Raw genomic sequence first — 27941 nt, 5'->3', positions numbered from 1 at the left:
TATAACGAATTAAAGGAAGGGTTTCAACACCTAGATAAACTGTGAAGTGAGCAATAGTTTTGTTTTATTATTTTTACCCAATATTTGAATTTCAGAATGTTGAAGTGCTTTTAATAAAATACATATTTTGTTTAAGACAATAAAAGCTACAGTTTGGCCTGGTTTATCAACATTGATATGACTTCTATTCTTTTGCATCATTGATTCCTCCTTGTGTGATGGAAAATGTTGCTTCACTTTCTGGTAGATCTGGGCTGTAAAACATGAAATGCAACAAAATTATTTAAAGAATAAAAAGTTTTGAATGGTACAACAATGCACTATAATACAAAAAATGGACTGTATACCTGTTGTAATTTAGTTATCTATAGTCCGATGATATTTCGGAATACAATTCCTTCTTCAGATATTCTTAGATGGAGTCGCTGCTATAAGTATTTTGACTGGTAAGAACTTAGTTCATATAAATTGGGTTTTCTTTGCAACCAGGTTGATTTTTTTTGTTACATTACCATCATGTCACAGACAGCAGGTAACTCTGTTGAAGCATTTACAGTATTTCCAGGGGCGGGGGGTATACTATAATGACTCCTAAGTCCATTAGAGGATTTGACAAAACTCTAGCTGATTATACAATGTTTTTGTCTCAGTTCTATTGTACCTATCAATGCACAGATAGACTAGGTCAACAATAGTAAATGTCTTGACTATTGACATTGTGCAACACACATTATATATACAAACAATAGCCTTCTGCTCCAATTCCACTTGCAAGTTATTGGTGAACCTGAACAAAAAAGAAGACACTTGCCCAAGGAACTCTGCAGTAGAAGCTTCAAATTCACAACCAGGTGGTTGTGAAGGTTTAAAATATAGATGGATGGAATATTAAAAAATAAATAAGTTGGATATTCAACTTTAGAAAACTGGAATTTAATACCTGTCATAGATCTTTGCAATTCTTGTATCTCCTCTTCCTTTACGAAGGTAAACCCTAATGGTGGATGCATGTGCTAGAATGTGTCCACCAATGGGTTTCTTTGGGTCCCCTTGAAACCTAAATGAAGAAAAAATATTCTCAATCTCTTAAAAGACAATAACTCAATTCATACTAATTTCTAAAATTAAATTTTTTTTTCTTTAGTTTTCTCTTGATATGTTAAAGTCTGTAATTTGAGTTTTATTTTTATTTGTGACTATTTTATTACACAAGTATCATTGATGAAAGAAAGAGCATTGATGGGTAACTGTTATGAGGTCAAGTTGTAAGAATGCTATTGCAGATTGTGTTCATATACACTAAGAATAAGTGTGTAGAATTTGTAAGGCATTGAGAAACTAAACATTTTGAGTATAGCCCTTCATTAAAAAAAAAAACATAAAAAATTTTTTTATAATATTACTGTGCACCTGTGGTGAGAGAGGGAGTACCCAGGTAAAGAAAAAAAATATAAGCCAGAGTAATGAAGTAGGGAAGGGACAACATTTAAGAAGTTAAACAATATAGAAATAGTTGCAGGTTGGACAGTGTTTGTAGTCCGTCTCGAACACCCTACTGTCCACTCTCCATCCTTCATTCTGACCACTAGACACATTTTGTAAAACCCTTCTTATCTAGTTATCCCCTATCTACCTCTGCACCTTCTTCAAATTGATCTTGGTGCTACTATAAACATTTGGAAATATTTCTCTCTCCCACAAAGAGCTTTGCTAAATGTCAGTATTCTTGACTAACCACAATATACAAACTTTAGTAAATCGTTTATTCAGATGCAAACCACCACTATTTTCAACAACACTCTGGTTTCTATTTGCAATTTTATATACGTGAAAACAATTCTCTGGCATTGCTAAAACAAACTGCAGAACATTAGAGTAGTTATTGCTTTCTCAATTATCACAGGAGTAGTTAAATTCTACACTCCAAACTAACAAATCATCTATGAACAGGGAACGTCTAGAAATAAGCTAATTCTCCCTGAAAACACTCCACCCTCTTAGAAAAGAACACATTCAAGTATGTGTCTTGCTAAAAATTGATGGTAATTAAAGCTGGAATGCATTTGACTATAAATCTATTTGATTAAAGTCATCTTGGATTATTTCTAATTCTGATTACTTACAGCTGTGAACTCTTATCACTCTAGTACCTACTTATAACTATGAGGTTAACTTTTGAGGTGTGTAGAAAATATAAATTCAACCAAAGACATTATGGAGACTAAATTATAAAATTGTTTTACTCTATAATAATTGTAGTGTAGAAAAACCTATTTTGTTTCAATAAATTAATGTATCAAGCCTAATCAATATAAAGATAAAAGTTTTCAATTTTTAATGTCAGGAATATGAAAAACTGAAATGGCATATACAGAAATAAACAGCATTTATATTGTTGCTATAAGCTGCTTCTGCTATCAGCAAATATGTAAAATCATGGATTTATTCAACAATTGTATATTAAATCCTTGGATGCAAGTTCATATTGCTGCCTGCTATTAATATAGTTTTCCCTTCAGAATGAGAGATCCACTTCATGCATATCTTGACCATGGACACAACCCAGTATTGGGTACCACTAGCCTCACAGTAGGTATGCTAATATGCTGCGAACTATGAGATAAGCTCCAAGTTAACAGACACTGTAATTGGATTTTAATCCTTGGTTAAAACCAATTCATCTCATATATAGCTTTTGTTCTTGGGAAATTGTTGTTTGTCACAATATCTCATTTTCTTTCTTCCCCTTTTCCCTTCCATAGGTCTTGGGCAGTGAAACATGGGCTGTAACTGCTGAGGACATACGTAAGCTCGCAAGGAATGAAGCCAGTATGCTCCGTTGGATGTGTAATGTCAATGTGAATACCCGTCAGAGTGTAAGTATCTTGAGAGAAAAGCTGAACATTAGAAGCATCAGTTGTGGCGTGCAAGAGAGACGATTGCGCTGGTATGGACATGTGGTGAGAATGGAGGAGGATAGCTGCGTGAAAAAGTGCCACACCCTAACAGTTGAGGGAACCCGTGGAAGAGGTAGGCCCAGGAAGACCTGGGCTGAGGTGGTGAGGCAAGACCTTCGTACATTGGGCCTCACCGAGGCGATGACTACGGACCGAGACCTTTGGAAATGGGCTGTGCGTGAGAAGACCCGGCAAGCCAAGTAAGATCGTTGCCAGTGCCCCTGGACTGGTTCTTGTGCGGGTGGCACATGAGATGCACCATTTTGAGCGTGGCCGTTGCCAGTACCGCCTGACTGGCTCCTGTAGGATTTTCGAGCGAGATCGTTGCCAGTGCCCCTGGACTGGCTTGTGCGGGTGGCACATAAAAGACACCATTTCGAGCGTGGCCGTTTTCGTGCGGGTGACACGTAAAAGCACCCACTACACTCTCTGAGTGGTTGGCGTTAGGAAGGGCATCCAGCTGTAGAAACTCTGCCAAATCAGACTGGAGCCTGGTGTTGCCATCCGGTTTCACCAGTCCTCAGTCAAATCGTCCAACCCATGCTAGCATGGAAAGCGGACGTTAAACGATGATGATGATGATGAATTCATGCATCATATATTTGAAGATGCAGAAACATCAAGCCTATGTATGCAATCATAAGAAAACAGTGAAAGAAGCCCAGTTGAGGCCATTAGAGTAAATGAAGAAACGGAAGTGGAGGAAGGAAACTAGGAGAGGTGATATGAGAGGCTCATCTGTCCAGGCTGGGTAGTAAACAAAAGGAGAAGCTATAGTTGGAGAGGGTAGTTGGAAAGAATGAATGCCTCGAGAAAGAAAGGAAAACAAAAAGTAGCCACATTTAGAGAGTTATTTTGGTATATACCCGGGAATATTCTTAGCTGTACTACTTACATCATGTTTGCTCCTGGATCAGCTGTCATCTGATTAGTAATGAACATAGCAACATTATATTCTGGTTGAGAGAAAGAAGCAAATAGTAGCTAAAACATGGAATATCAACAGTAATGGCAGATCCAATTTAATTTTCCCATTTACCTACACCAGTGGCTCTTTGTCATTTTTTTCAAATTCCCACTGCCCAACATCTTTGAGTATTTGTTATGCCTAGCACCCCACTAAGTGGTGAGGGAGATATCAAGACTAAACTTATTTAATATGGATATAAATTTTTCTCTAAAAATGGATTGTATAAGCTTTTAACAGTGAAATGATAAAAAATGAAGAAAGACAAAAGTTGTAAATTTACTTTATACATAGCAAGTTAATGACTTCCCCGTGCCTAATGTAATCTCATTTTATTTTAATAACTATTACTAGTTTTATCATGTATAAATATAATTATTACCGTAGGTAAAATTTAATATGTTAATTATGTTACTTCACAGTCCCCTAAAGCCTAATACCCCCTTCGACATGCCCAGTGCTCCCTTAGGATGGTACCACCCATGTTGAAAACATCTGCCCTACACTAATGCTGATAGACTGAGATATATTCTGGCAGGAGATTTTTTAATAAATAAAACGATTTTATCCTTTGAAGTTTAAAATGCAATCAAGGGATGGCCTGGATGGGGATTACCAGTCTTTTTTTTCTTTTAGGAGTATGCACAAATGACTCTGAAGACCTAGTCTTCAATAATATGACAGAGGTATTAATAAAATATACTAATCAGTTGAGGGAACCCGTGGAAGAGGTAGGCCCAGGAAGACCTGTGGTGAGGCAAGACCTTCGAACATTGGGCCTCACCGAGGCGATGACTACTGACCAAGACCTTTGGAAATGTGCTGTGCGTGAGAAGACCCGGCAAGCCAAGTGAGATCGTTGCCAGGGCCCCTGGACTGGCTCTTGTGCGGGTGGCACATAAGATGTACCATCTTGAGTGTGACCGTTGCCAGTACCGCCTGACTGGCCTTTGTAGGGTTTTCGAGCGAGATCATTGCCAGTACCCCTGGACTGGCTCTTGTGTGGGTGGCACATAAAAGACACCATTTCGAGCGTGGCCATTTTCATGCGGGTGACATGTAAAAGCACCCACTACACTCTCTGAGTGGTTGGCGTTAGGAAGGGCGTCTAGCTGTAGAAACTCTGCCAGATCAGATTGGAGCCTGGTGTTGCCATCCGGTTTCACCAGTCCTCAATCAAATCTTCCAACCCATGCTAGCATGGAAAGCAGACGTTAAACGATGATGATGATGATGATATTCAAAAATTATAGGAGTTCTCCACATTATGAAAGTGATACATTCCTGGAAATCTGACAGGAACTTCCATTTTGCAAAATTAATTTTTCTTAATGAATTTCATATGATAAAGAGAGAGAGAATGTATCCTGATTTTTCCAAGACAGAAAAAAAGTAACATATCTACACTTATACATGAAAATAGCAATTTCTAAATATACTCAGTACAATACATAAAAATATTTGAACAGAAATACGTAAAGGAATAAATAAGATTTATAATATTCTTTTCTACTCTAGGCACAAGGCCCAAAATTTTTGTGGAGGGAACCAGTCAATTAGATTGACCCAGTATGCAACTGGTACTTAATTTATCGACTCCAAAAGGATGAAAGACAAAGTTGACCTCAGCAGAATTTGAACTCAGAACATAAAGACAGACGAAATACCACTAAGCATTTCGCCCGGCATGCTAACGTTTCTGCCAGCTGGTCTCCTTAATAAGATTTATAATATTACAATGGAGTATGTTCTTACTACAAAGGTTCCCCAGCTCATTGGATCATGTCAAACCATTACAACCCATGACAGCATGGAAGACAGATGTTAAGTGATGATGATGATGATGCTGATATACACATGCATGCACTCATGCACACACACACACACACACACATAACCACAAAAACAAGTGAGCAGAATATATGAATCAAAATATAATCAGTCAACAGAATATTTAGGCAGGAACTTAGAATTTACCTTCTGCTATTTTTTGAAGTCGTGATAGAAGTTGACCAAGTTTCTGCTGTCTGTCAGCCAGTTCTCCTCGTCCACAGAAATCAACACGAAATAAAGCCATAACAGAATCAACAACCTTGTGAAAAAAAAAAAAAAAAAAAAAAAAGTGACATTTCCGTACTCTCTATTTTCACCCTTGTCCTTCATCCCTCTTTTTTTCAAATCACAAACCTACTCTATATTTGAGGTTGTTTCTAGTATATCTGAGTATATTTCTCAAAGAATGTCTAAGAGAAAATAACTAGCAATGCCTGCTGCATAAAACATTAACATACTCCTAATGCAAACATACTTGAAGCAGGGAGTCAAAACATTTTAATTCATCTTATTGAGAAGAAAAATATTATCTAAATGACTAATTCTGGTTAAGCAAGTCAAGGGAGACAACTCTGGATTATTGTAGTACTATGTTCAAGTGAATTGATTCTTGCTGTAGAATATTATTGAAGTTATGACACTAAAATTAATGACAAGTTATACGTATCTAACTTCAAGTCCACATGTTTTGATCTTATTATGTCTCTTTAGGATTATGTACATTCCCACCATCATCTCCAAGATACCAGAATGTTATACCTATAAGGCCTTGGATGTCCAGCTGGACTGATAAATTTGAATATTAAGACAACTGCATCTTGAGTTCAAATTTTGCCTAGGTCAGCTTTGCCTTTCATCCTTCCAGGATCTATAAATACAGAACCAGTCAAGGATGATGAAACCTTAGAGTATGGAAGGTTATGCCTTGTAGTGTTTGTTCCAATTCTATGATTTCTGAGTTTGAAACCAGATATTGCTTACATGGGTGGTAGACTTAATTCAGTTATGAGTGCCTTTCAGTAGAATCCACTTCATCGCTAGCATTCTGGCAAGGTCGCCAATATGAAAATGCCTTTCTCCTTCCCTTTTGCCACTCTCAGGTGTCATGTAAAGGACCATGCACACTGCCCTTCACTCCTGACTAAATAATAAAGAGAAGCACTTGTTCTTCTGTGATATTTATGCCTTTAGCTTCAAAAGTCAATCACATTTCAATCAAAAGCCATTGCTATTCATACATATTGAGCAGTAATTCATTGTTTTCACAATACACCATCATCATCATTTAATGTCCATGTTCCATGCTGGCATGAGCTGGATGGTTTGACAGGATCTAATGGGTCCAAGGGCCACATCATGCTCCTGTGTCTTCTTTGGTATGGTCTCTACAGCTGGATACCTTCCTTAACACCAACCACTCAGCACTATGTACAGAGTATTTTTTTCATACACCAGCACTAGTAAGGTCACCTTGCATTTCATGAGACTACAAAACCCCAGGTGAGGGTTGGGGGTGTGGGGCAGCATATATATGAAGAAATGAGGATATAGAGTACAGGAGGGAGAGACAAGCTGGTTCTTGTAGAGGACCCCACAACATTTATTCAGCAATTTTAATAATGTTGTATGTGCATGTGTTTGCAGGCTACTCTTACATCTATTTTCCCTGTCTTTTTGTTAAGAGAAAAACGTTTTTGCAGCTTGATGCTCTTCCTACTTTTAATGACTTGACTTTATAGGTTGATATCTCTTACAACAATTTAAAATAAAACATAAACCTCTTTACTTTTTATGGTGTCCCCACAAAGTACTTAAATTTACATTGTTTGAATGTTGATAAAAGACAATTTTACCATCAGTTTAAATATTCCAGGTTCCTCATAAAACTTGGCAGCCACAAAATCCAAAAGTTCATATTGGTGTTCACCTGCAACAGGTAAATAAGATAGTTTCTGAATGAAAACACATATTGTTTTGAGTCTGAAACTAACTTAATCATTCTCTTATGGACCCTTAAAATATTTTAAGAACACTAGATTTAATGAACCAGTGGAGTAATCTTTATGTGATCATCCAACCAACTAGGAAAACACAAAAATCACCCACAAATTGTATTGCATCATCTTAAAAAGGGTCAACATTAGCTAATGTAATTCTAAAGATTCCAAAAGAGACAAGATTCTGAAATACCTTTGGTCATATGCTTGATTTGGTTGATCAGGGCTAAACTACAACAATTGTAGATTTTTGGTTTAATTTTTTAGATTTTAATTAAAATTAAACATTTCAAACTTTTCCTTAATATCACCATCTGATTACTTTATAATGCTCTGATCCCCATTCATGTGAGTATAGCCTGGCACTTCACCACCAATCTCTCTCCTGCTCTCTCTCTCTCTCTTGCATTCTTGCTGTCTCCACTCAGTCTACTCCGTGGGGTGGAAGACCATCCAGCGGTAAAAAACATACCAGAACAGACACAGAAGCCTTGTGTAGTCTTCTGCCTGGCTGGCTCCTGTCAAACCATCCAACACATGCCAGCATAGAAGATGGACATTAAATGATGGTGATGATATATATACATATATATAGGCTACTAGCAACTAGCAAAACACATACCTTGTGTGTGTGTATGTATGTATGTGTGTGTGTATGTATGTGTATATCTTCTATTATAATTCCATTCGCATCTAGGTTACATTATAGGAATCGACCCCAGTAGTTGACAGGAATTATATTTCATTGGTTACAGAAATACTATACTGCATGATAATCCATTAATTATGAAGAAGAAATCTTGTCTATATATTTAAAGTAGTATCCTCAAACCAGAGACCTAGTCTTAATGCTTCCAATAAAGTGGAAACCTTTGTTTGGGTGTCTTTAGCAGAGGATTCTACTCTATTGCAAGCATTCAGGCTAGGTCTCTAATTTGAAGATATCTTTCTCTCTCCCACCCATCTGCCAGTCTCAGAGGCCTTCACTAAGTATTAAAAAGACAAAAGTGTACAATGAAGCCTTTGCTTCACTAATTTGATCATGACAACACCAAATCTTATTCAAATTTATCTCTGATACTGCATGAAATATCAATTGCTGGTTAATATCATTTTTCCTTACCACATAATTATGTACAATTAACTTTTTAATGCTCCTAGTATTAAATATGTTAACACTAATTTTTAGTGTTGATAAAATAATTTTCATTAATCTATTTGTATATAATGAAATGATATGGTATAAATTGAATAATACTTACTGGTATATGCTCTGGCATATAATACATTATCCAGAACTGCCTCTTGATCTAGATTAAAACGATCTGCAATGTCTCTCAAGCGATCAGGACGACTTAATCATGTTAAAGACAAATTTATTTAGAGTAGGCATGGGTGTGCACAAGAAACTCTCTCTCTCTTTCTCTCTCAGTACATATTTATAAATATGTAATCAGCACAATTCTTCTTTCTATATTCCAAGTTATCAAGCTGTTGAACCAGCATTATCGTCGTCATTTAATGTCCACTTTCCATGCTGGCATGGGTTGGACGGTTTGACTGAGGGCTGGCGAGCCAGAAGGCTGCACCAGGTTCCAATCCAATCTGGCAATATTTCTACAGCTGGATGCCCTTCCCAACACCAACCATGCCACCAGCACGAGGGCCAGCCGGGCAGTACTGGCATTGAGCATGCTTGAATGATGCTTTTATGTGCCACTGGCACGGGAGCCAGTCAGGCGGCACTGGTAACAACCACACTCGAATGGTGCTTTTTATATGCCACCGGCACGGATGCCAATCAGGTGACAATTTTATTCTGTTCAGTTCCTTTGTTTTTTACATAATTACATATTTTATCGTATAAAGTATTTCTACCAAATTTAATCCAAGGATACAATGTATTTTCTGTGTCAACAAATACCACTTTACCTCCAGTGTAACCATGTATCCCAGGTAGCTGTGCAGTAACTAGAAATTAAAGATTAAAATACAATTTAATACACATTTCAAGAAACTGCACATTATAGACAGCAGTATGGTTAAGAAGTTTGTTTCACAAGCACATGATCTTGGATTTGATCCAACTGTGCATCATCTTTGCCAAGTATCTTCTTGTATAGCTTTGGATTAAGTGAAAATTAGTAGATGGAAACTAAGAGGAAGTTTCATACACATACACACACATATATATATATATATGGTGGGGAGGTATATATATATATATATATATATGTTTGTATGTGTATATCTCAAGCTGTTGTATATTGAAGAAAGTTGTAAATGTTATTGAAGAAACCAAAATGAAAGTAAGAAATAAAAAAAAACATTCTTTGAATTAAGTTTTTCATAATATCTGCTTTCCACAGAATAATAAACAACTTTTGCTCTCATCATCAGAAATGAAATGAACCAGTGATTGGCCCATTGAAAACCTGTAATGAATGATGTTATTATTTATAAATTATGATATAAAAAATAAGAAAATTTTATACCCTACCAAGTCCAAACATGAATGACAAGCAACTTAGACCCACCCTCCCAAAATCACAGCAAATGCCTAGGCCTCATTATCACTAACGATCTCTTTTGGCAATCTCCCTCTTTAGAATTATAAAATAGTTCAGGTTCCAATAATTACTGAACCTGTATAAAGCTCAATTAAGACTCACAATGAAATACTGCTCCCACATTTGGAACATTGCTATGACTATGTCCAGAGGCATCCAAAACCACTTCCAAACAAATGCCTCTTGGCTGGCTGAAGTAACTCGCTAACACTCTCCAGCCTCTGACTCACAGACATGCTGTCTTGTTACTCTGACTCGTCTACCTTTAGATACTGTAGCCTCTTCTTTTCTTTTCTTTCTTTTATCGCACATATTGTGTCCATCACCACCAATACCCTCACATTAACCAATACCCTCAGTCATATTTTCCCGTAACACTCTCCTTCTAGAATCCTCTCACTGGCCATGTTCATAGTAGTAGTAGTAGTAGTAGTAGTAGTAGCAGCAGCAGCAGCAGTAGTAGTAGTAGTAGAAGCAGCAGCATCCTTTAAGAACACCATTGAAGATTTCATTTTGATTTAGTGACTAGGGATGTTTCTCACTGAGAAGAGGTACAAGCTAACAGAACATTTGTTAATTATACAATTTACAGAAGGGAACTTTACCTTTACAGCATTCAGGTAATGAGAAAACTTCTATGCAGCTGCTTGATCTGTAAGAAACAGCAGCATAGTCTCCCTCAAATCACACCCCACCATCTTAGAAAATGAAAGAGATGATATGCCTTAAAAATAGAAGAGATAGTCACAGCTTGAATGCCATTGTATTCAAATCTGTTCAATGAGAGCAAACCTGGGACTATACAACAACAAGCACCTATATACAACAAAGTGAACTTAGTTTAGTGCCTTTCCTCAAGTCACAGCACAGTGCAACACAAATAAAGGTATAGGAAGCAACATAATTTTGGTTGGTACCTAAGCACTGTCTGGAGCCCTTGGGAGCTACCTGAACTCCTTTGGAACCAGGATACTTCACAGAATTATGGGTTACTATTGGTCAGATTTCGTATCTAACCAATGACTCTGCTGAGAGACTGGGATGTGTCCTGTTACTTGTACAATTTGGGAGTGCCAGCTCAGAATGTTTGACCATGTTGCTCAATTTTCCAAATTGGATCCTGTTTATTATGTTCTCTTCCCTGAGGATCAGACCAGATTGAGGACATGTACTGGTCAACCACATGGCCCTTTGGTCGTGGTAAATGAGGTGGTATCTCATGGAGATGGGAACTGACTGGGACTCTGCTCAATGGGTAACCTGGGAGGACCCAAGAATGTACCAACAAATGGTGAATGCAGTAATGTGCTGTAATGGCATGTGACCCCACAACTGACTTATTCATTTAAAATATAAAGCTACTTAAAATAAATTTATGAACAAGATTTCAAATAATCCCAAATGTCTTTGGTGCTAAAGGTGGAAATGAGTAAATCAAATCACATATTAAGACAGAGGGTGCCTCAAGTGGTTACTCAATCTACTAGAAATAGCAACTAAATTTTTCTCAAACCAACCTCAATCATCTTAAAAAGGATGGCTACATTGGATAGTATAGTCTTGTAGACATTGCCTGAAAATAAATTGGGATGGTCATTACTGGAATACTTTACTCATAGATCTATTTGGTCAGAGCTAACTTGAACTAAAACAACAACTTACCACACAAGGTGTGAGACAACTGTGTTTTCCCAGTTCGAAACTCTCCAAAAGCTTCTGTGATAGACATACTTTCAATCCCACCACCTAGAAGTTTACTAAAAAGATACAATACAAAAAAATCCATTACATAAAAATTATTTTGTGAAACCATCTTTGGGGAAAAAAATGTGCAAAAAAAGTACAGCCTGTTTTTACTTGTGAGTGATTACGGCTTGGAAACATGTGCCATGCTTTTGCTAATATTAGGTGTTTATGTAGTCATGAGCAGGCATTAGAAACCCTCCTGGTTTTCTCATTCTTGACTCTCCAATGTACCCAGAATGTGATAGCTGGAGGAAGAACAAGCTGCACTAGTACCTAGCCTGTATTCATTAACTGCTGACTAGATTGGAATATGATGAAATGAAGTGCATTTTTCAAGGACAGAACATGCTGCTTTGTCCAGGAATTCAACTCACACCCTTATAGTCATGAAGCAAACACTCTGACCACTAGGCCACATACCTTCACAGTTTTGTAAAATGAAAAAATTATTAACTTTGTTTACTTGTTAAATTGTATTTGGAAGGTAGTGCAGTCATGTTTATAGTAGTAGATGGAGAAAGTGACAAACAAATGTCTTTACAATTCAGGGGGAAACTTAATAGAAATTGCTCCAATAACAATAAAATCTTCAAATTTGCAAACAGTATTCTAGCATGAAAAAACAAATGCAAGATAATATCAATGATTATAGTGTTCAATATATTTTTTTCTTTTTAAGATGTTATGGTATGATTTAAAGAATTGGTTGCTAAACTTGACAGAGGTCTAACTGCTGGTAACACAGGTAAAAAATCATCAATGAGACATGATATTAAAATGCATAATTAATCATAGTTAATATACAAAAAAAAAAAAGGTGAGTTTACATACTCAAGCTCTTCACTGCCCGTGGAAATATGGAAAATCTGTTTCCGTTTCTGTGCATACTGCAGAGCAGTGAAGAAACCATTTTCCTGGAAGAAGACATTGATTACAATAATAAGTATTTATCAGTCTACCTTTGATAAATTCTCAGCACATTTTTAATCAAATACACACTCATACATACAATACACACACACTTCAGAACATGCACATATATGTATATCATTTCAACATAATACAACAAATATCAAAAATCAAATTAGAAATTCTCATGAAGTGAAGAAAAGACATTAGCTCAATTACTAATGTATTTTAATCAGTTTGATATGTATGTGAGACAACTTTGAGTATGTTTCAACTTTAATAGATCACTTCAGTAAGGAATAGACTTCACCATATTTGCAGAAATAGTTATGATGGAATTATTAAGTACTTGTACAATATTTAATAGGCATAGATATAAAAAATTAGCATATTTAAAAATACACCTCTAACATTAATTACTGGCGAAAGTCATCTGAAAGAAAAACAATAAAATTAGTGAGCATAAAAAATCGGAGTAGAATTGCACATTACACTATTGTCAGCCTCTGCTTCATGCTTAGGATTTGTGGTGTGTGCGTACGAGTAGATGTAATCGCCTTACCTCGGTTTTCCTTTCCTCGACTGTGAGTCTGTCTTGCGGTATCCAATCCTTGAAGCTTGCCCCGACCCAAAGTACACCAGGAATAGCAGCTGCTTCTCCCAAACCTAGACCGTCGCTTAACAAGTCTTGCCCTGACCGCAACCCCGTTTGAAAAGGGCACGAATCCCGATCGAGGCTCCCTCTGCCCTTTTTCCCCTTCCGGTCAACTCGCCCTTCCGGTCAGCCTCCCCAGACACTGACGTCATACCACAGTATTTAACTGAATTCATTCCAAAAATTGCCCACATTTTCTGCTCAACAGTTCAAACTTAATGTCACTTATATTAACCTCTTACCATTTTCTCTCTAAATTATACTTCCTTCAGTTATTTTAATCATTTAAATGCCATGTCAGCTAAAAGTGCTTGTACTACAGTGTTCATATTTAAATTCTAAATATCTCTGTCAAAATGTCATCATAACATAAATGATGTCATAAGATTTCAGTTAATTAAGACCAACATAAAATATATCAATATATTAAGTTTCAGATACCTTACTAACTCCTTCCAAAAATCTTGATTACAAAGAAAATTAACTCATAGGCTGTCTATTCTTTTATTTGTTTCATTCATTTGACTGTAGCCATGCCAGAGCATCACCTTTAGTCAAAGAAATCAACTCCAGAACTTATTCTTTGTAAGCCTAGTACTTATTATTTTGGTCTATTTTGCCAAACTGCTACGTTATGAGGATGTAAACACACCAACATCGGTTGTCAAGCGATGGTGGGGGGACAAACACACACACACACACATGTATATATATGCTTAAGGCACTTGCTTACTTGCTTAAGGCAGTCCATCTTGATAGATAACGATGTCATCTTTGATCCTTAGGGGTTGTCTTGATAGCGTTGGCAGGCCCTCTCATAGCTGAAAAGGTCAATTTTGGAGGCACATGTCCGATTACATTGAGAGCAGCAAAGAGGGCTCTGACAAAGATGAGCTTCTCTAGGATTTTGCTGACATTCCTTGAGCTGTCTTTGCTTTTCTTTACGAAGTCTAGTCCACTCATCCTCAAAATGATGCGTACCAGTTTTGACCATACCCCTCCAGGTAGTACAGTGTGTGACCAGTGTTTCAAGTTCACTAGGGGAGATGTTGCAGAGCTTCAGGGATTCCTTGAGATGATCTTTATATCACTTCTTTGGACCTCCATGCGGTTGGTTACCTTCTGCTAACTCCCCAAAAAGGACAATCTTGGGTATACGGTTTTCTGGCATCCTGATAACATGCCCCACCCAGCGCAGTTGATGTTTGAGGATCATGCATTCGATACTGGTCAATTTCTCTCATCTCAGGATCTCCGTATGTGAGATCTTGTCCTTCCAGGTCAGATGAAGAATGCGCTGGAGACAGTGGATATGAAAGGATTTGAGGAGTTTGACATGACGATGATAAAGTGTCCAAGTTTCTGAGGCATACAGAAGCGTGGAAACCACAACAGCATGATCAGATCCTATGCTCCACCTTGGGACCAGCCTGTCTGGTCCGGTTCTCAGGCTTCCTGCGGCAAGCTGCTGAATTTCCAGTTTGTCGTAGTCCGCCTATATAGCCAGCTTGCAAGCATCACCCTCATCCGCCTTCACTAGGAACAGATCCGCTGTTGTGGACTTGCAATACCAGAGCCCCGTTAGCTACATTTTCAGGATTCAGGGTCTAAATATATTTATAAAAGTATATACATATATATAAAAGAATATATATATATATAGTGCCCCTGGACTGGCTCTTGTGCGGGTGGCACATGAGATGCACCATTTTGAGCGTGGCCATTGCCAGTACCGCCTGACTGGCTCCCGTAGGATTTTCGAGTGAGATCGTTACCAGTGCCCCTGGACTGGCTTGTGCGGGTGGCACATAAAAGACACCATTTCGAGCGTGGCCGTTTTCGTGCAGGTGACACGTAAAAGCACCCACTACACTCTCTGAGTGGTTGGCGTTAGGAAGGGCATCCAGCTGTAGAAACTCTGCCAAATTAGATTGGGGAGTTAGCAGAAGGTAACCAACCGCATGGAGGTCCAAAGAAGTGATATAAAGATCATCTCAAGGAATCCCTGAAGCTCTGCAACATCTCCCCTAGTGAACTTGAAACACTGGTCACACACTAATTTGCTGACATTCCTTGAGCTGTCTTTGCTTTTCTTTACGAAGTCTAGTCCACTCATCCTCAAAATGATGCGTACCAGTTTTGACCATACATATGATGATGATGATGATATATCATCATCATCATCATCATCATCGTTTAACGTCCGCTTTCCATGCTAGCATGGGTTGGACGATTTGACTGAGGACTGGTGAAACCGGATGGCAACACCAGGCTCCAGTCTGATTTGGCAGAGTTTCTACAGCTGGATGCCCTTCCTAACGCCAACCACTCAGAGAGTGTAGTGGGTGCTTTTACGTGTCACCCGCACGAAAACGGCCACGCTCGAAATGGTGTCTTTTATGTGCCACCCGCACAAGCCAGTCCAGGGGCACTGGCAACGATCTCGCTCGAAAATCCTACAGGAGCCAGTCAGGCGGTACTGGCAACGGCCACGCTCAAAATGGTGCATCTCATGTGCCAACCGCACAAGAACCAGTCCAGGGGCACTGGCAACGATCTTACTTGGCTTGCCGGGTCTTCTCACGCACAGCCCATTTCCAAAGGTCTCGGTCCGTAGTCATCGCCTCAGATGATGATATATATATATGTATATATATATATATATATATATATATATATATATATATATATATATATATATATATATATATATATATATATGTATGTATGTATATATATATATATATATATATATATATGTATGTATGTATATATATATATATATATATATATATATATATATATATATATATATATACATGTATATATATATATATATATATATATACATGTATATATACATATATATACAACAGACTTCATCCACTCACAAGACTTTGGTCGACCTGAGACTATAGCAGAAGACACTTACCGAATGGTGCCATGCAGTGGAACTGAACTCAGAATCATGTGGTCGGTAAGCAAGCTACTTACCACACAGCCACTTGTTTGAACAATACTAGTGCATCATCCTCTATTTTGTTTTGCACAATATTTTTTGGTGAGGAGGTGTAACATCCAATTTTTATTTTGGTTTCTTTAAAATTACAAAATTACATGTGCATGCACGCACACACATGCGCGCACATGCACGCGCGCACACACACACACACACGCACACACGCACACACACACACGCGCACACACACACACACACCAAGGGGAATATTGATAAATCTATAACTTTGTATATTGCTTTAAATCATACAGCTGTTAACCAACTGAAATGTTATATCATTTGTGTAATGAGTTTTTGACTGATATCTTTTTTAAAGTTTAAATATGGACACTTTAATATGAGCATTCTCAGGCAGCTTGACATTAAAAGGATTAAACAAACTCAAGATGGCATAATTCAAAGAGAAACATGAAGAAAGAATGTGTGACAAAATTTAATATTTTCTAACTCATGTATGAATTACTTACACAAATTTTCAGAGAAGCTTCTTTGATTTTCTCCATTTTCGCCTCAGATATACCTTTTATTGCACACATCTTCTTTCTGGTTGTCATATGTATACCCTAAACAATATTTAAAATGATATATTATCAAATGTTTAGCATTCATACACGGCATAAATTCCAATAGAAGGATTGAAATCAAGATAAATAGAAAGGAAAAAATTGAGAGACAACCAAAGAATCAAACGAAGAACATAATAAGTTAGAGGTTAATAATGCACATAGATTTCTTCAGGCATGTGTGTGTATAGATAGATGTATGTAAATTGCTAAGCTTCAACCTTTTAGCATTTAAACTGGCCATATCCATCCAAAATATTCTCCCTATTTTATATTCAAACAAGCCAGATCCAGCATCTCACACTTATCTTACGGTGTCATTCTAAAAATAAACATATATATATATATATATATATTACAGCTGTCCATCAATGTTGACAATGACGTTGTCCTCTAGGAGTCTTATCTTACATTTTATGAGTTGATAGACGTGAAAACAGTCTGATCCTGGAATGGCATGTCATTGAACACAGATGACAAAGGAAGTTGCCCATTATGTTATTGGTGAGTCTGAGATGACGTTGACATCTCTTATCCTCAAGTTTCTAACATCAGATTAGTTCAAAGTGTGTAGCTCCTTTGCCATAGAGGGAACACCAGGTTTGCCAGTTCTCAGCAAAGTGTTCAAGTTGTGCTTGTTGAATGTTGCAGGAGATGAAGACAAGCTTAGGATGGTTGCTGAACCTCTTCTTGGGTCCCTCATACAGGTGAACACTGGTTGATAGCTCTCCAAAGAAGACCATTGTCAGGAGATGATTATCAAGTATCTTGATATATACATACATACTGCATTCTGGTCCACAGAAGCTTGTCTCTTTTCATTGCTATTGCAAAGGCCCCTATTCCTATTCCTATCCCTAGGAATTAGCTGGTTGAACATTACTTTCATCCAGATCCATCTAACACAACTGTCTCTGCTCCACTCACAACTGCCACTGTCTATCCTGTCAATCATTGCTCTCGCTAACCATTAATACCAATCCTTTCTTTCCAGATATCAATCCTGACAAATTCATTCTCCATTCATGTTTTTCTTGCAGATATCACCTTGTAGACATTCAAGCAACCTCTTCTTCTTTCTTCTCTTCCTGCAATAAAATTGTTGTTGTATTACCCATACCAACCATAAATCAGCAGACCTGTTACCAAAAACATTCAAGTTGTGAGTATTTCATTTCTTAGGCATATGACTATGTTAACCAATGTGTTGCTCCTTATTTCAGGATAGTACAGTATGATCTGATGGAGATATGACTACTATTTCTAGCAGGTTGAACAATTCCCTCGTTGCTTTGTGAGTACATTTGTATGGGCTAATTTTGCATGTTAATGAATTCATTAAGAATAAGCTAATTATTGAGTTTTCTGCTTACCCTGATGGTGCATATTCCTGATTGTTTTAACTTCTTAATATCAGCTGCATTCTATAAAAGTTGCAAGGGTACACTTCAAATTAATACAAAATTAACAAAAGATTCTGTTGTTAATAGAACTGCTAAAATATGGAGAGGAATATTAGCAGTAGATTTCAATATTACCATATTTAATAAATAACATTATATCATATTATCTATATACATAAAATTCAAAGTTTGGCTCAATTACTAGGACAATGAATAAAATGCTTTGTCTCATTATTAAGTTACATCCTATTACTTTTTGAGTTCAAATCTAGCCAAAGTTGATATACCCTTCCATTTTTTCAAAGTTGGTAAAATAGGATCAGACAACTGGTGTAATATGTAATCAACCATTCTCCTCTCTTTATGGCTATGTATCTACATTAGAAATCAATATTTACTGCAAGAAGGTGAGTACCATACAATACAAATGTCACTTCTAAATCCAAATTTGTGACATAATTTTGATCTGTAATTGATGTCAAATCATTTCATTTACATTGATATTAGGAAAGATATGGACAACACATTACTCTATTTTCCCTATCACCAAAAACAAACATTTGTTTCTGTAAGATATCAATATTCAGAACTGAATGTTAGTGGAAATAGTCCACCAATGGCATGCTTTAATGCATCTAGTTTGAAATCTCATTATTCAGAATTCAAATACCATCACAATTGTTTTTACCTGCCATCCTTTTGAACGAAATCCAATCAATCCTTCTCTAGGTTGCTATATAGTAAAGCATATCAATATCACTACTGAAATTCGAGGTGTATGTAAAAAGTTTATTAAAATAAGATAATTCAGATTCCTCTTTAATATTTTCATTGTCTTTGTTATTTAATGTCAAAAATTCATTTCATTTAAAATTTAAAAACACAAGACCACTATTAAGTATATACTCACAATTCCGTGATTCTGTAATTGTTCAATATCTTGAAAAAATGAGTCCTGAAAATATAAATTACTTTCCAATTAACAAAAAATTGTAATTAATAAAAACAAAAAAATTAGGAATGGAAGGTGCAGGTCCCAGTGATTAGAGTGTTTGGGTCAGACTGTGGTTTCAATTCCTGAACCAGGAAACACATAGTGTATTCAAGCTAGTGTCTTCATTTCAAGTTGCTTCTCACTTGTAATGAATACCAGCCCATTCATCCTTCAGCTATTACATCTTGTATGTTTTGTTGGGTCAAGGGTGAGGGAGCAAGAGGCTGTCTGTATCTGTTTGCAGCTATATAAGCACCTAAAACAATTAATGAAAGCATGGTATATGTTGCCAAGTCATATTCGTTCATGAGTGATAGCTGGCCATCCTGTACTATTTAAGAGCTGAAAGCCAAATAATAATTATAATCTAAATGTAAAATTGTTAGACACAGTGATTTTTTTTCTGCTCTATAGTGACTTAGAATAATACATTATTCAATCTAAGGAGGTCACATCTTCCACCAGTCTCAAAGATCCCTACAAAAACTTACACATGATATTTCTTGTCCTTGACTTAAGCCATATAAATAAATACAAATAAATATAAAGCAAAATAACAATTTCTTCAACCTACGACCCAATGGTTAACTTTGAAAACTAATATAAAATAATATTCTAAATTAAAATATCATTTTTTTTGTCTTTAATTAAAGTGAAAAGAAGGGGGGCAATTTGTAGACTTTGATATAAAATTTTTTTAAATCAGAATGAAGCTGCATAATATATTTTTATATCCACTAATCTTATACTATTTTTTTATTATTATTATTTTTTCTGTTATTAAGGCAGAGAGCTGGCAGGATCATTAGCACCCTGGACAAAATGCTTAGCAGCATTTTATCTGTCTTTACATTCTTCTGAGTTCGAATTCTGCCAAGGTTGACTTTGCATTTCCTGCTTTTTGGGTCAATAAAATAAGTACCAATTGAACACTGAAGTCAATGTAATCACTTCCTTCTCTATCCTCACTTTGCTTTTCAAAGGAAACTTGAAAAAGTTGATGGGCACTGGGCCAAAGTGGAAAGTGTTTGACATCAGCCCTTTCAATTGGGTTCACCATATTATCTCTCTTGCTACAGCCACCAGACAGATAAACACTGCCTGTCCTTCCTCACCAAAGGAAGGTGACAGGACAATCTTCACAATGGATTCAAGTGATAGCCAAAGCCATCTTACACGTGACAGGTGTTTAACATAACTCCACATGTCAGCAATGCTCAAGCACTGGACAAATGCATGTTGAACAGTTTTGTTGCTCTGTATGTATCTCAGGTAGGCTTGACTAATGGCACTTTCATGCCTGTAGAGCTTATCTTGAACTGGTAATGCCCTCCTAGTGGCACTGCCAAGTAAGGGATTTCTGGAAATTATCCATGCATCTGTATACATACATACATACATAGACAGACTGTCAGACAAACAGGCAGACACACATATATGCACACACACACACAGAAGAAAAAGAAGAAGAAGAAGAAGAAGAAGAAGAAGAAGACGAAGACGAAGAAGACGAAGAAGAAGAAGACGAAGAAGACGAAGAAGAAGAAGAAGAAGAAGAAGATAATAATGATGGTGTGTGTGTGTGTGATAACTCTGATAGATATTCAAATGTAAAAACACACAAGATGCTACTTGTGACAGTCTTGACACATACCTCATCTTCTTCAGACTCCAAATCATCAGGAGCAACAACTTGCTCAGCAGCCATAACCTTTAATGGAACTATTATAGTTTAAGATTAGAATGAAGCCAATTAAACACTGCTCATACATCAATATACATATCAAGAAAACGACAGTTTACCTTCTCCTCTGCAAAACATGAACAACATGCCACTAGAACACAAGAATGTCAATGTTGGTGAAAACACCAAGCATCAGCATTTCTCTTCTGGCATGTTCACAAGTAAGAGCCACAATGGAATACTGCTCTCACAGCTGAGACAGTGATGCTTCTACACATACAAACATACTAGCCCACACCCTGCTCCCAATAGCATTCATTTATCAGGTATTAGAAGGCAAGCCATTAAAAGGTCTGGTTCACATCAGTCTTGACTGAAAAGAGTAAAAAATTTCAGCACATCAAGAAGAGCATCAAGCATATGGACCTCACCAGTCATGGAAGGTCTGTGAAGTGAATAATTACAATCTCCTCTTTCAGACCAATCCATTAAATATATATATATATAAAAAAAAAAAAATAACATAGCATTCTGAATAAAATCTCTGAATACTTTGTAAAACAGTTCTATGATCGTCCATGTCTGATGAAAATTTTAGTATATTAATTTTCATGAAGGGCAACATGAATCTCATCAACAAAATGGAAAACAAGAGGAAAAACTAAATTATGTACATATCATGTTTTTAATTTTTTTAAAAATCTTTTTACAGCCATTTTATCAATAAACTTCTTTTAGTTTAATACTAATATTGTGTTTCATTTGAGGGTTTTTTTTTTTACTTTTTCTGACTCTAAAAGCCTTTAAAAACCTAAAAAAGGGCCAAAACTATGAAATCAGCCTTTTTTTAAACTATAAAATCAGCATTTTTTATAACTCTAAGCAAAAACAAACAAAAAAAAAAGACTATAGCTTTTGGGTTCTAAATCCCTCAAAAAAGGCCAAAAAAGCTGATCTTATAGCTTTGGCACTTTTTAACCCTTTAGTGTTTAAACCAACCAAAATCCATTGTATCTAATTCCTCTTCAAAATCTTTTTAAAAAATAAACAAATCACATTAGTGAATTCTCGTAGCTTTGAGATAATGTGAGGGCCTTTCTTCCAGAAAATGCAGAACTGGGAGAAAAGCAAAATTAACTGAGGTGGATGTCAACTGAGAAAATATTGACTTCCATAAAGTGGAAGAAATAAATGGAAAGAAAAAAGTTGGTAAATATTTTGGTGTGAATACAAATAGCTGTTACATGGTAGCAGGGCATTCTAGAAATAGCATACAAATCTTTCCTTTTCTGGAAAAAGGAGCTGTTTATGTGTGATTTCTATATCACATTTGTTGAAAGCATGCAAAATAACCTGGAAAAGAAAAAAAGACCCGTGAAACAAAACTTACATGATGTGAACCTTTGAGGTCCCCACCACCCCTCCCACCCTTCTTTTCTGGAAAAAAGTGGCTTGCGGCAGGTTTGGAGGTCAAATATGTTGAATGCACCCCAAACAAAACTGTGGAAAAAAATTATTCCACACCAAGGTATGAAATATTTACCGAAAGAATAAAAATTTTGTACTGATTATACCTGGATTCTAATTAATTCAAATTAATGTACCTCACCTTGAAAAGTGGCAAAATTTTTGTCAGTTGCCATCTGGGATAATTTTAGTAACAAATCAAACAGGTAAGATGCATTAAGAATTTCAATTTTAGTGTTTCTCCATAATATTATTGCTTTTACACCTGTTAATTAAATTTACTTGCCCATAAAAGTCAAATTTACTTAGCAAGATCAACTAAAATTACATAACAATAAACCAGTGGTATTTAAAGCACCCACTGACAAAATTTCAAATCTGTATGTAAAAACTTGCAAAGTTACAAGCAAATATTGTGTACACCCTTTTTGAACCTGAATAATTCAAAATAACATGTATCACATTTGACAGATTAATATGAACACTGAAGATGGTTTTAGGTGTTTTTTTACTTACACACGCACATAGCAACCTCATTCAGTTGGGACTATACGTGTGTTACTTTGACATCATCATTCCATAAAATTTGTTTATGGGGAGAAAAATATTGAAAAATATCAATAAATGTGTGAGTGAGAAAGAAACGAGGGAGGTTAAATCACACATTTTCCTCTGAAATTATTAACAATTTTTTTTTAAACCGAAAATATTTCTCTCACAGATCTTACGTGTGTAGTGAAAAAAAAAATGTCCAAAATAGTTTCAGACTGAGGTAGTGAGAGTGAAATTTTTTTTTTTTTTTAATTTAAATTTTTTTTTTTGTGTGTGTGTGTGAAAAGATGTCTCCCATCATTCTGAAGACTTTGGTGAAAAACATTGGAAAAAAATTCCCGTTAAAACGGAGAAATTCCAACTTCTGTGGGCCGTCTGATCTGAAATTCCTTTTTCCAGAAACTCCTCCCCAAAAATTTTGCCTACAAATTTCTTTGTAATTCTAATCTACACCGTTTGAAAGGTATTTGTATAAAATTTCATTAAAAAATACCTATTTTCCAGCAAGTTATGAAGGGGGAAAATGTCGGGTCCTGTGAACTTTCCGAAACTCCTTTTCCCACCCCCTCAGTAAACTTTTTCCAACAAATCTTTGCTTACATTTAATCTACAGGATATAAGCGATTATTTGGTGAAAGTTACATTAAAAAGTATCCATTTTCCTGGAAGTTAAGCGACAACAAAGTCGGTGGGGCATTAAACTGTAATTATGCCTTTTTCAATAAAAGTTAACGTAGCGAAAGTGTGTGCCGCCCGGGGCGGACAACCCTTGCCGTCCTCACCCATTAGCTACGCTAGTGTATATATATATATATATATATATATATATATATATATATATATATATATATATATATATATATATATATATGTATGTAGAAGGTTGAAAAGCAAGTCCTCGAAAACTTTTTCTGTTCCATCCTGACAGTAGACCGTCTGCTTATCGTTTATTGCATATTATATTGTATTTCAAACCATTTAAGCGAATTTACTACCAAGTTTCAATTACCGGTTGTAACTGTTCTATTTTACCGTAACACCCGTTTTATCTTTTAAATAAGCACCAACACCACACAACCTCTACCATTTTTCTTTCCTGTCCTTCCAGCTTTTACATCTCGTACCGTTTTTACCCCTTAGTTGGTCAGTTAGGCTATGAAGTTGTAATGTGCTTCAGTAGAAACGTCAACTGGTGCACAGCCTATCTTGTAAGGGATCAAAATTCAAGTCAATCTCGGCATAAATAACACGAGGCACTACATTTGTTTGGCCATCCCTCCTTTAATGCAAGACCGATGATGATTAATGATCTTCACTGATTACTAGAATCATTCTATTCCTTTCCAACCCATTGATGTGTATGGTTGACTCATTGAACGAGTCAGCCCAGCTTAGTTCACTTAAATTAACACACTCATGGCATTCCTATAAGCTGGAGTAAAAGAAAATTACCTCGTGCACCAAAATCGCAATTTCTTCGAATGTGCGTGTTTAAAGTGTCGTAGATTATGATTCTGCAATACGCGCGTGCGTGCGTGAACTTATATATACTCTTCTACTTGTTTCAGTCATTTGACTGCAGCTATGCTGGAACACCGCCTTTAGTCGAGCAAATCGACCCCAGGACTTATTCTTTGGAAGCCTAGTACTTATTCTATCGGTCTCTTTTGCCGAACCGCTAAGTTACGGGGACGTAAACACACCAGCATCGGTTGTCAAGCGATGTTGGGGGGACAAACACTGACACACAAACATACATATATATATATATATATATATATATATATATATATATACATATATACGACAGGCTTCTTTCAGTTTCCGTCTACCAAATCCACTCACAAGGCTTTGGTTGGCCCGAGGCTATAGTAGAAGACATTTGCCCAAGGTGCCACGCAGTGGGACTGAACCCGGAACCATGTGGTTGGTGTGAATGTATGAATATATGTGTAAATTACTGGCGCATTAACAGAGTTTTGGTTTGTTAGCATGCCTTTTTTCCAAAATATATCTATCGGTTTTTAGCCAACGCTTTGTGTGATAGACACACGTAAACATCGTGATTATATACGTTATTTTCGTGGACAGAAAAATACTAGCTATGATACAAAAAGTATAGCACATGTATGTATGTATGTGTGTATTTGTGTGCGTCCATAATAAAGAAATCTTGACAGAAAGAAAAATAATTAATCTTGCAAAATACCAATTGACTAAAAACAGACGACATAATTCAAAGCTGTCTGTTAAATTGAAGATTGTTTATGTTAGTATTTAAAGGGGGAAAAGTTATCATATGTCAATGAGTAGTTGAAAAGAAATAAATCATGGAATAAATTTGAAAATTTTAAATACGAACGTTTTCGAGAATTGTTATTGAATTGTTATTCACTAAGCAACTGCTTTTGTTTTCCCCTCCAAATCGTGATCGTCTGCTACTTTGAAAGTATAAACTTACGAAGTTATCGCTCTTTCGAACTGATGAGAAACATTTATAGAGTGCGCTCTCTGTTAATGCATTTGGTCATTGGTTCGCATCCCGCCAACAGGGATGAAGTATATCTTTTCGTAGTAACACTTCATTCGAATTGTCATTACATAAAGAATAAATGGATGTTGTTAAATTTCTTCCAACCACTTGAAGTTATTCTATTTTTTTTTAAGTATTTAAATTTTAAAAAACTAAATCCATTTTACTATGTTTTTGTTACACCATAAAATATTCTACATTAAAATATAAATCCAAAATCGAAGAAAAAAGGGGGAAAAAATGAAAAACATCAATTCAATATTAAGTACATTATTTGGTCGCACACTATAAGGTTCAACAGAGCTTATTGAAGCAAGCCAACATGCTCACAACATTACTGAGGGCGAGGCTAAAGCGTTGGAATAGCCAAGCACCCTCACAGACGTCACTTGACCCCTTTGTAAAGCCTGCTGCTAACAATGACAAGAACGTTGCAATCAGCAGCCCAAATCCTCCAAACGTCTATAGGGGTGTATGTGTTAGTAAAAGGTTACCCACTTTAGTAAAGGTGTTCATGGAGAGGTTCTGTGAGTGAGCTTTTGAGAAGCATGTGTAATGGAATATCAGAAGGCATTTTTATACAAAACGTTTTAATTTATTGAAAGATAACAAGAGCTGACAGCATAGCTGTTGTTTGTGCATGAGTCAGAGAAAGCTTTAAAACTTACGTTTGAAATATGGATTCAGTTGGAAGTCATTATAAGCTAACAGAAAAGTGATGAAAATATACTGTTCATAATAAGGCTGAGTTGTGGGCTGATGGCATTCAGAAGTTCGGGGAACAAAGTTGGTATGAATGAAATAGGCCGTTCATGATTTTTCCCATTCCTATCTTTTCTCTCCTTCTTTTCTCTCTTTCTCCTCTCTCTTCTATCTACTCATTCACAACCCACTTCTGTCTATCTTGATGTCTGTCTTTCTCACTTTATATATATATACCCATGTGGACCATTTACATACTAACTAACCGCTTAATCCATTATTTCAACATGAATGCATCATTCAAAATACTGATTTACCTGGGATTATACCTAAGGGCTTATACCTTCACAGAAGTACAGACCAACTTCCATACCCACTGGAAAAAGATGAACTATGAACTTTATTCTCCTGTCTGAATTCTTCTATCTACTTTTACTCTTTATTCTTCTATTTTATTCCTTATAAACTGTGAATTTTCCTGTCTAGAACTTTCATACAAACTCACCTTGTTTTTGATGATGGAATATCCAGTGTATGGACATGTTAGCCTCTCACTTGGGATATCCCCAAAACAGCTACCCTAATTAAATTATTATGACTTGAGATACTCATCCTGCCTTGGTTTTTGTTATCCTTTTCCTCTAATATATAACTACTAACACAGAAGCCTAATTTGGATCCCTAGCTCCAGCCTCAGCTGCGAAATTGGAACCTAACGGATGACCAACTGTAGCACTTACTCAGCATACATATTAATTTAGATCACCAATGAACTAAACCCCTCATATTCTATATATATATATATATATATATATATATATAAACTGTGTTACATTTTTGCCAGCGGTTGATTAAATTTGTTGACCTATTGGGTTTAAGAGGTGTAGTGGCGCGAAATTATGGCCGCCATTAAGGAAGTACAATCTACACATGCGCAAGGGACTTGCCTTCTCAGAAGCCCCTCGAGTGCACATGCATAGTAAATCCAGTACTTAAAGAGCTACTTTCGTTTTCTATCTCTCTTGAGTGCGATGCTTTCGACGTGACGAAGCTCTTAACCTTCCAATGCTGATTACAAGTCAACCAGCAGCTGCTAAGCTGAATAACACAGGATTTGTAAAACCAAGCATCACCAAAAATAAAACTTGTTTTTATTATGTTGTTAATTGTTCTACTGTTTCTTAATATATAATTTTGTTGAAAGGTGATAGAGAGAGACTAATGTCTCTATTGCAACTATCAACCTTTTACGGAAGCATCAGATGTAGTATGCAAGAGAGAAGACTGCATTGGTATGGTCATGTGATACATATGGAGATCAGCTACATAAAGATGTGCCAATTTCTAATTGTGGAGAGAACCTGTGGAAGAGATAGACCCAAGGTGTGGG

At 36.4% G+C, this 27941-nt stretch overlaps 1 protein-coding gene across 4 annotated transcripts; it reads right to left on the bottom strand.

Annotated features, from left to right (window-relative positions):
• Positions 1-35: 35 nt before the first annotated feature.
• Positions 36-25860, bottom strand: LOC106882138 (meiotic recombination protein DMC1 homolog). 4 transcript variants are annotated; one of them, XM_014932711.3, is made up of 14 exons: positions 25679-25860; positions 21268-21324; positions 19530-19574; positions 18590-18640; positions 17121-17216; positions 12902-12984; positions 11987-12081; positions 9653-9725; positions 9017-9108; positions 7611-7684; positions 5902-6016; positions 3853-3913; positions 941-1057; positions 36-254 (listed from the first exon to the last, which is right to left on the bottom strand). In XM_014932711.3, exons 2-14 carry the CDS (start codon positions 21319-21321, stop codon positions 185-187), a joined length of 1026 nt encoding a protein of 341 aa, XP_014788197.1. In that variant the 5' UTR covers positions 21322-21324; positions 25679-25860; the 3' UTR covers positions 36-184. The 4 variants fall into 4 exon arrangements, 3 of the variants coding, with proteins under 3 accessions (XP_014788197.1, XP_014788195.1, XP_014788196.1); XM_014932709.3 differs by having other exon boundaries at positions 21268-21335; positions 25679-25777; XM_014932710.2 differs by lacking the exon at positions 25679-25860 and adding an exon at positions 24769-24825 and having other exon boundaries at positions 21268-21335.
• Between the last annotated feature and the right edge of the window lie 2081 nt (positions 25861-27941).

Source organism: Octopus bimaculoides, chromosome 5, assembly GCF_046866305.1.
Source record: "Octopus bimaculoides isolate indiv1 chromosome 5, ASM4686630v1, whole genome shotgun sequence".
NCBI lineage: Eukaryota > Metazoa > Mollusca > Cephalopoda > Octopoda > Octopodidae > Octopus > Octopus bimaculoides.
This window is presented reverse-complemented; position numbering and strand designations above follow the sequence as displayed.

Coding starts and splice junctions, on each gene's coding strand:
- LOC106882138 (XM_014932711.3), bottom strand. CDS start 21,321: ATGGCTGCTGAGCAAGTTGTTGCTCCTGATGATTTGGAGTCTGAAGAA. Junction 12,985..17,120: donor AAGCTTCTCTGAAAATTTGT/GTAAGTAATTCA, acceptor GTCTTCTTCCAG/GAAAATGGTTTCTTCACTGC. Junction 7,685..9,016: donor ATATGCCAGAGCATATACCA/GTAAGTATTATT, acceptor TACCTGTTGCAG/GTGAACACCAATATGAACTT.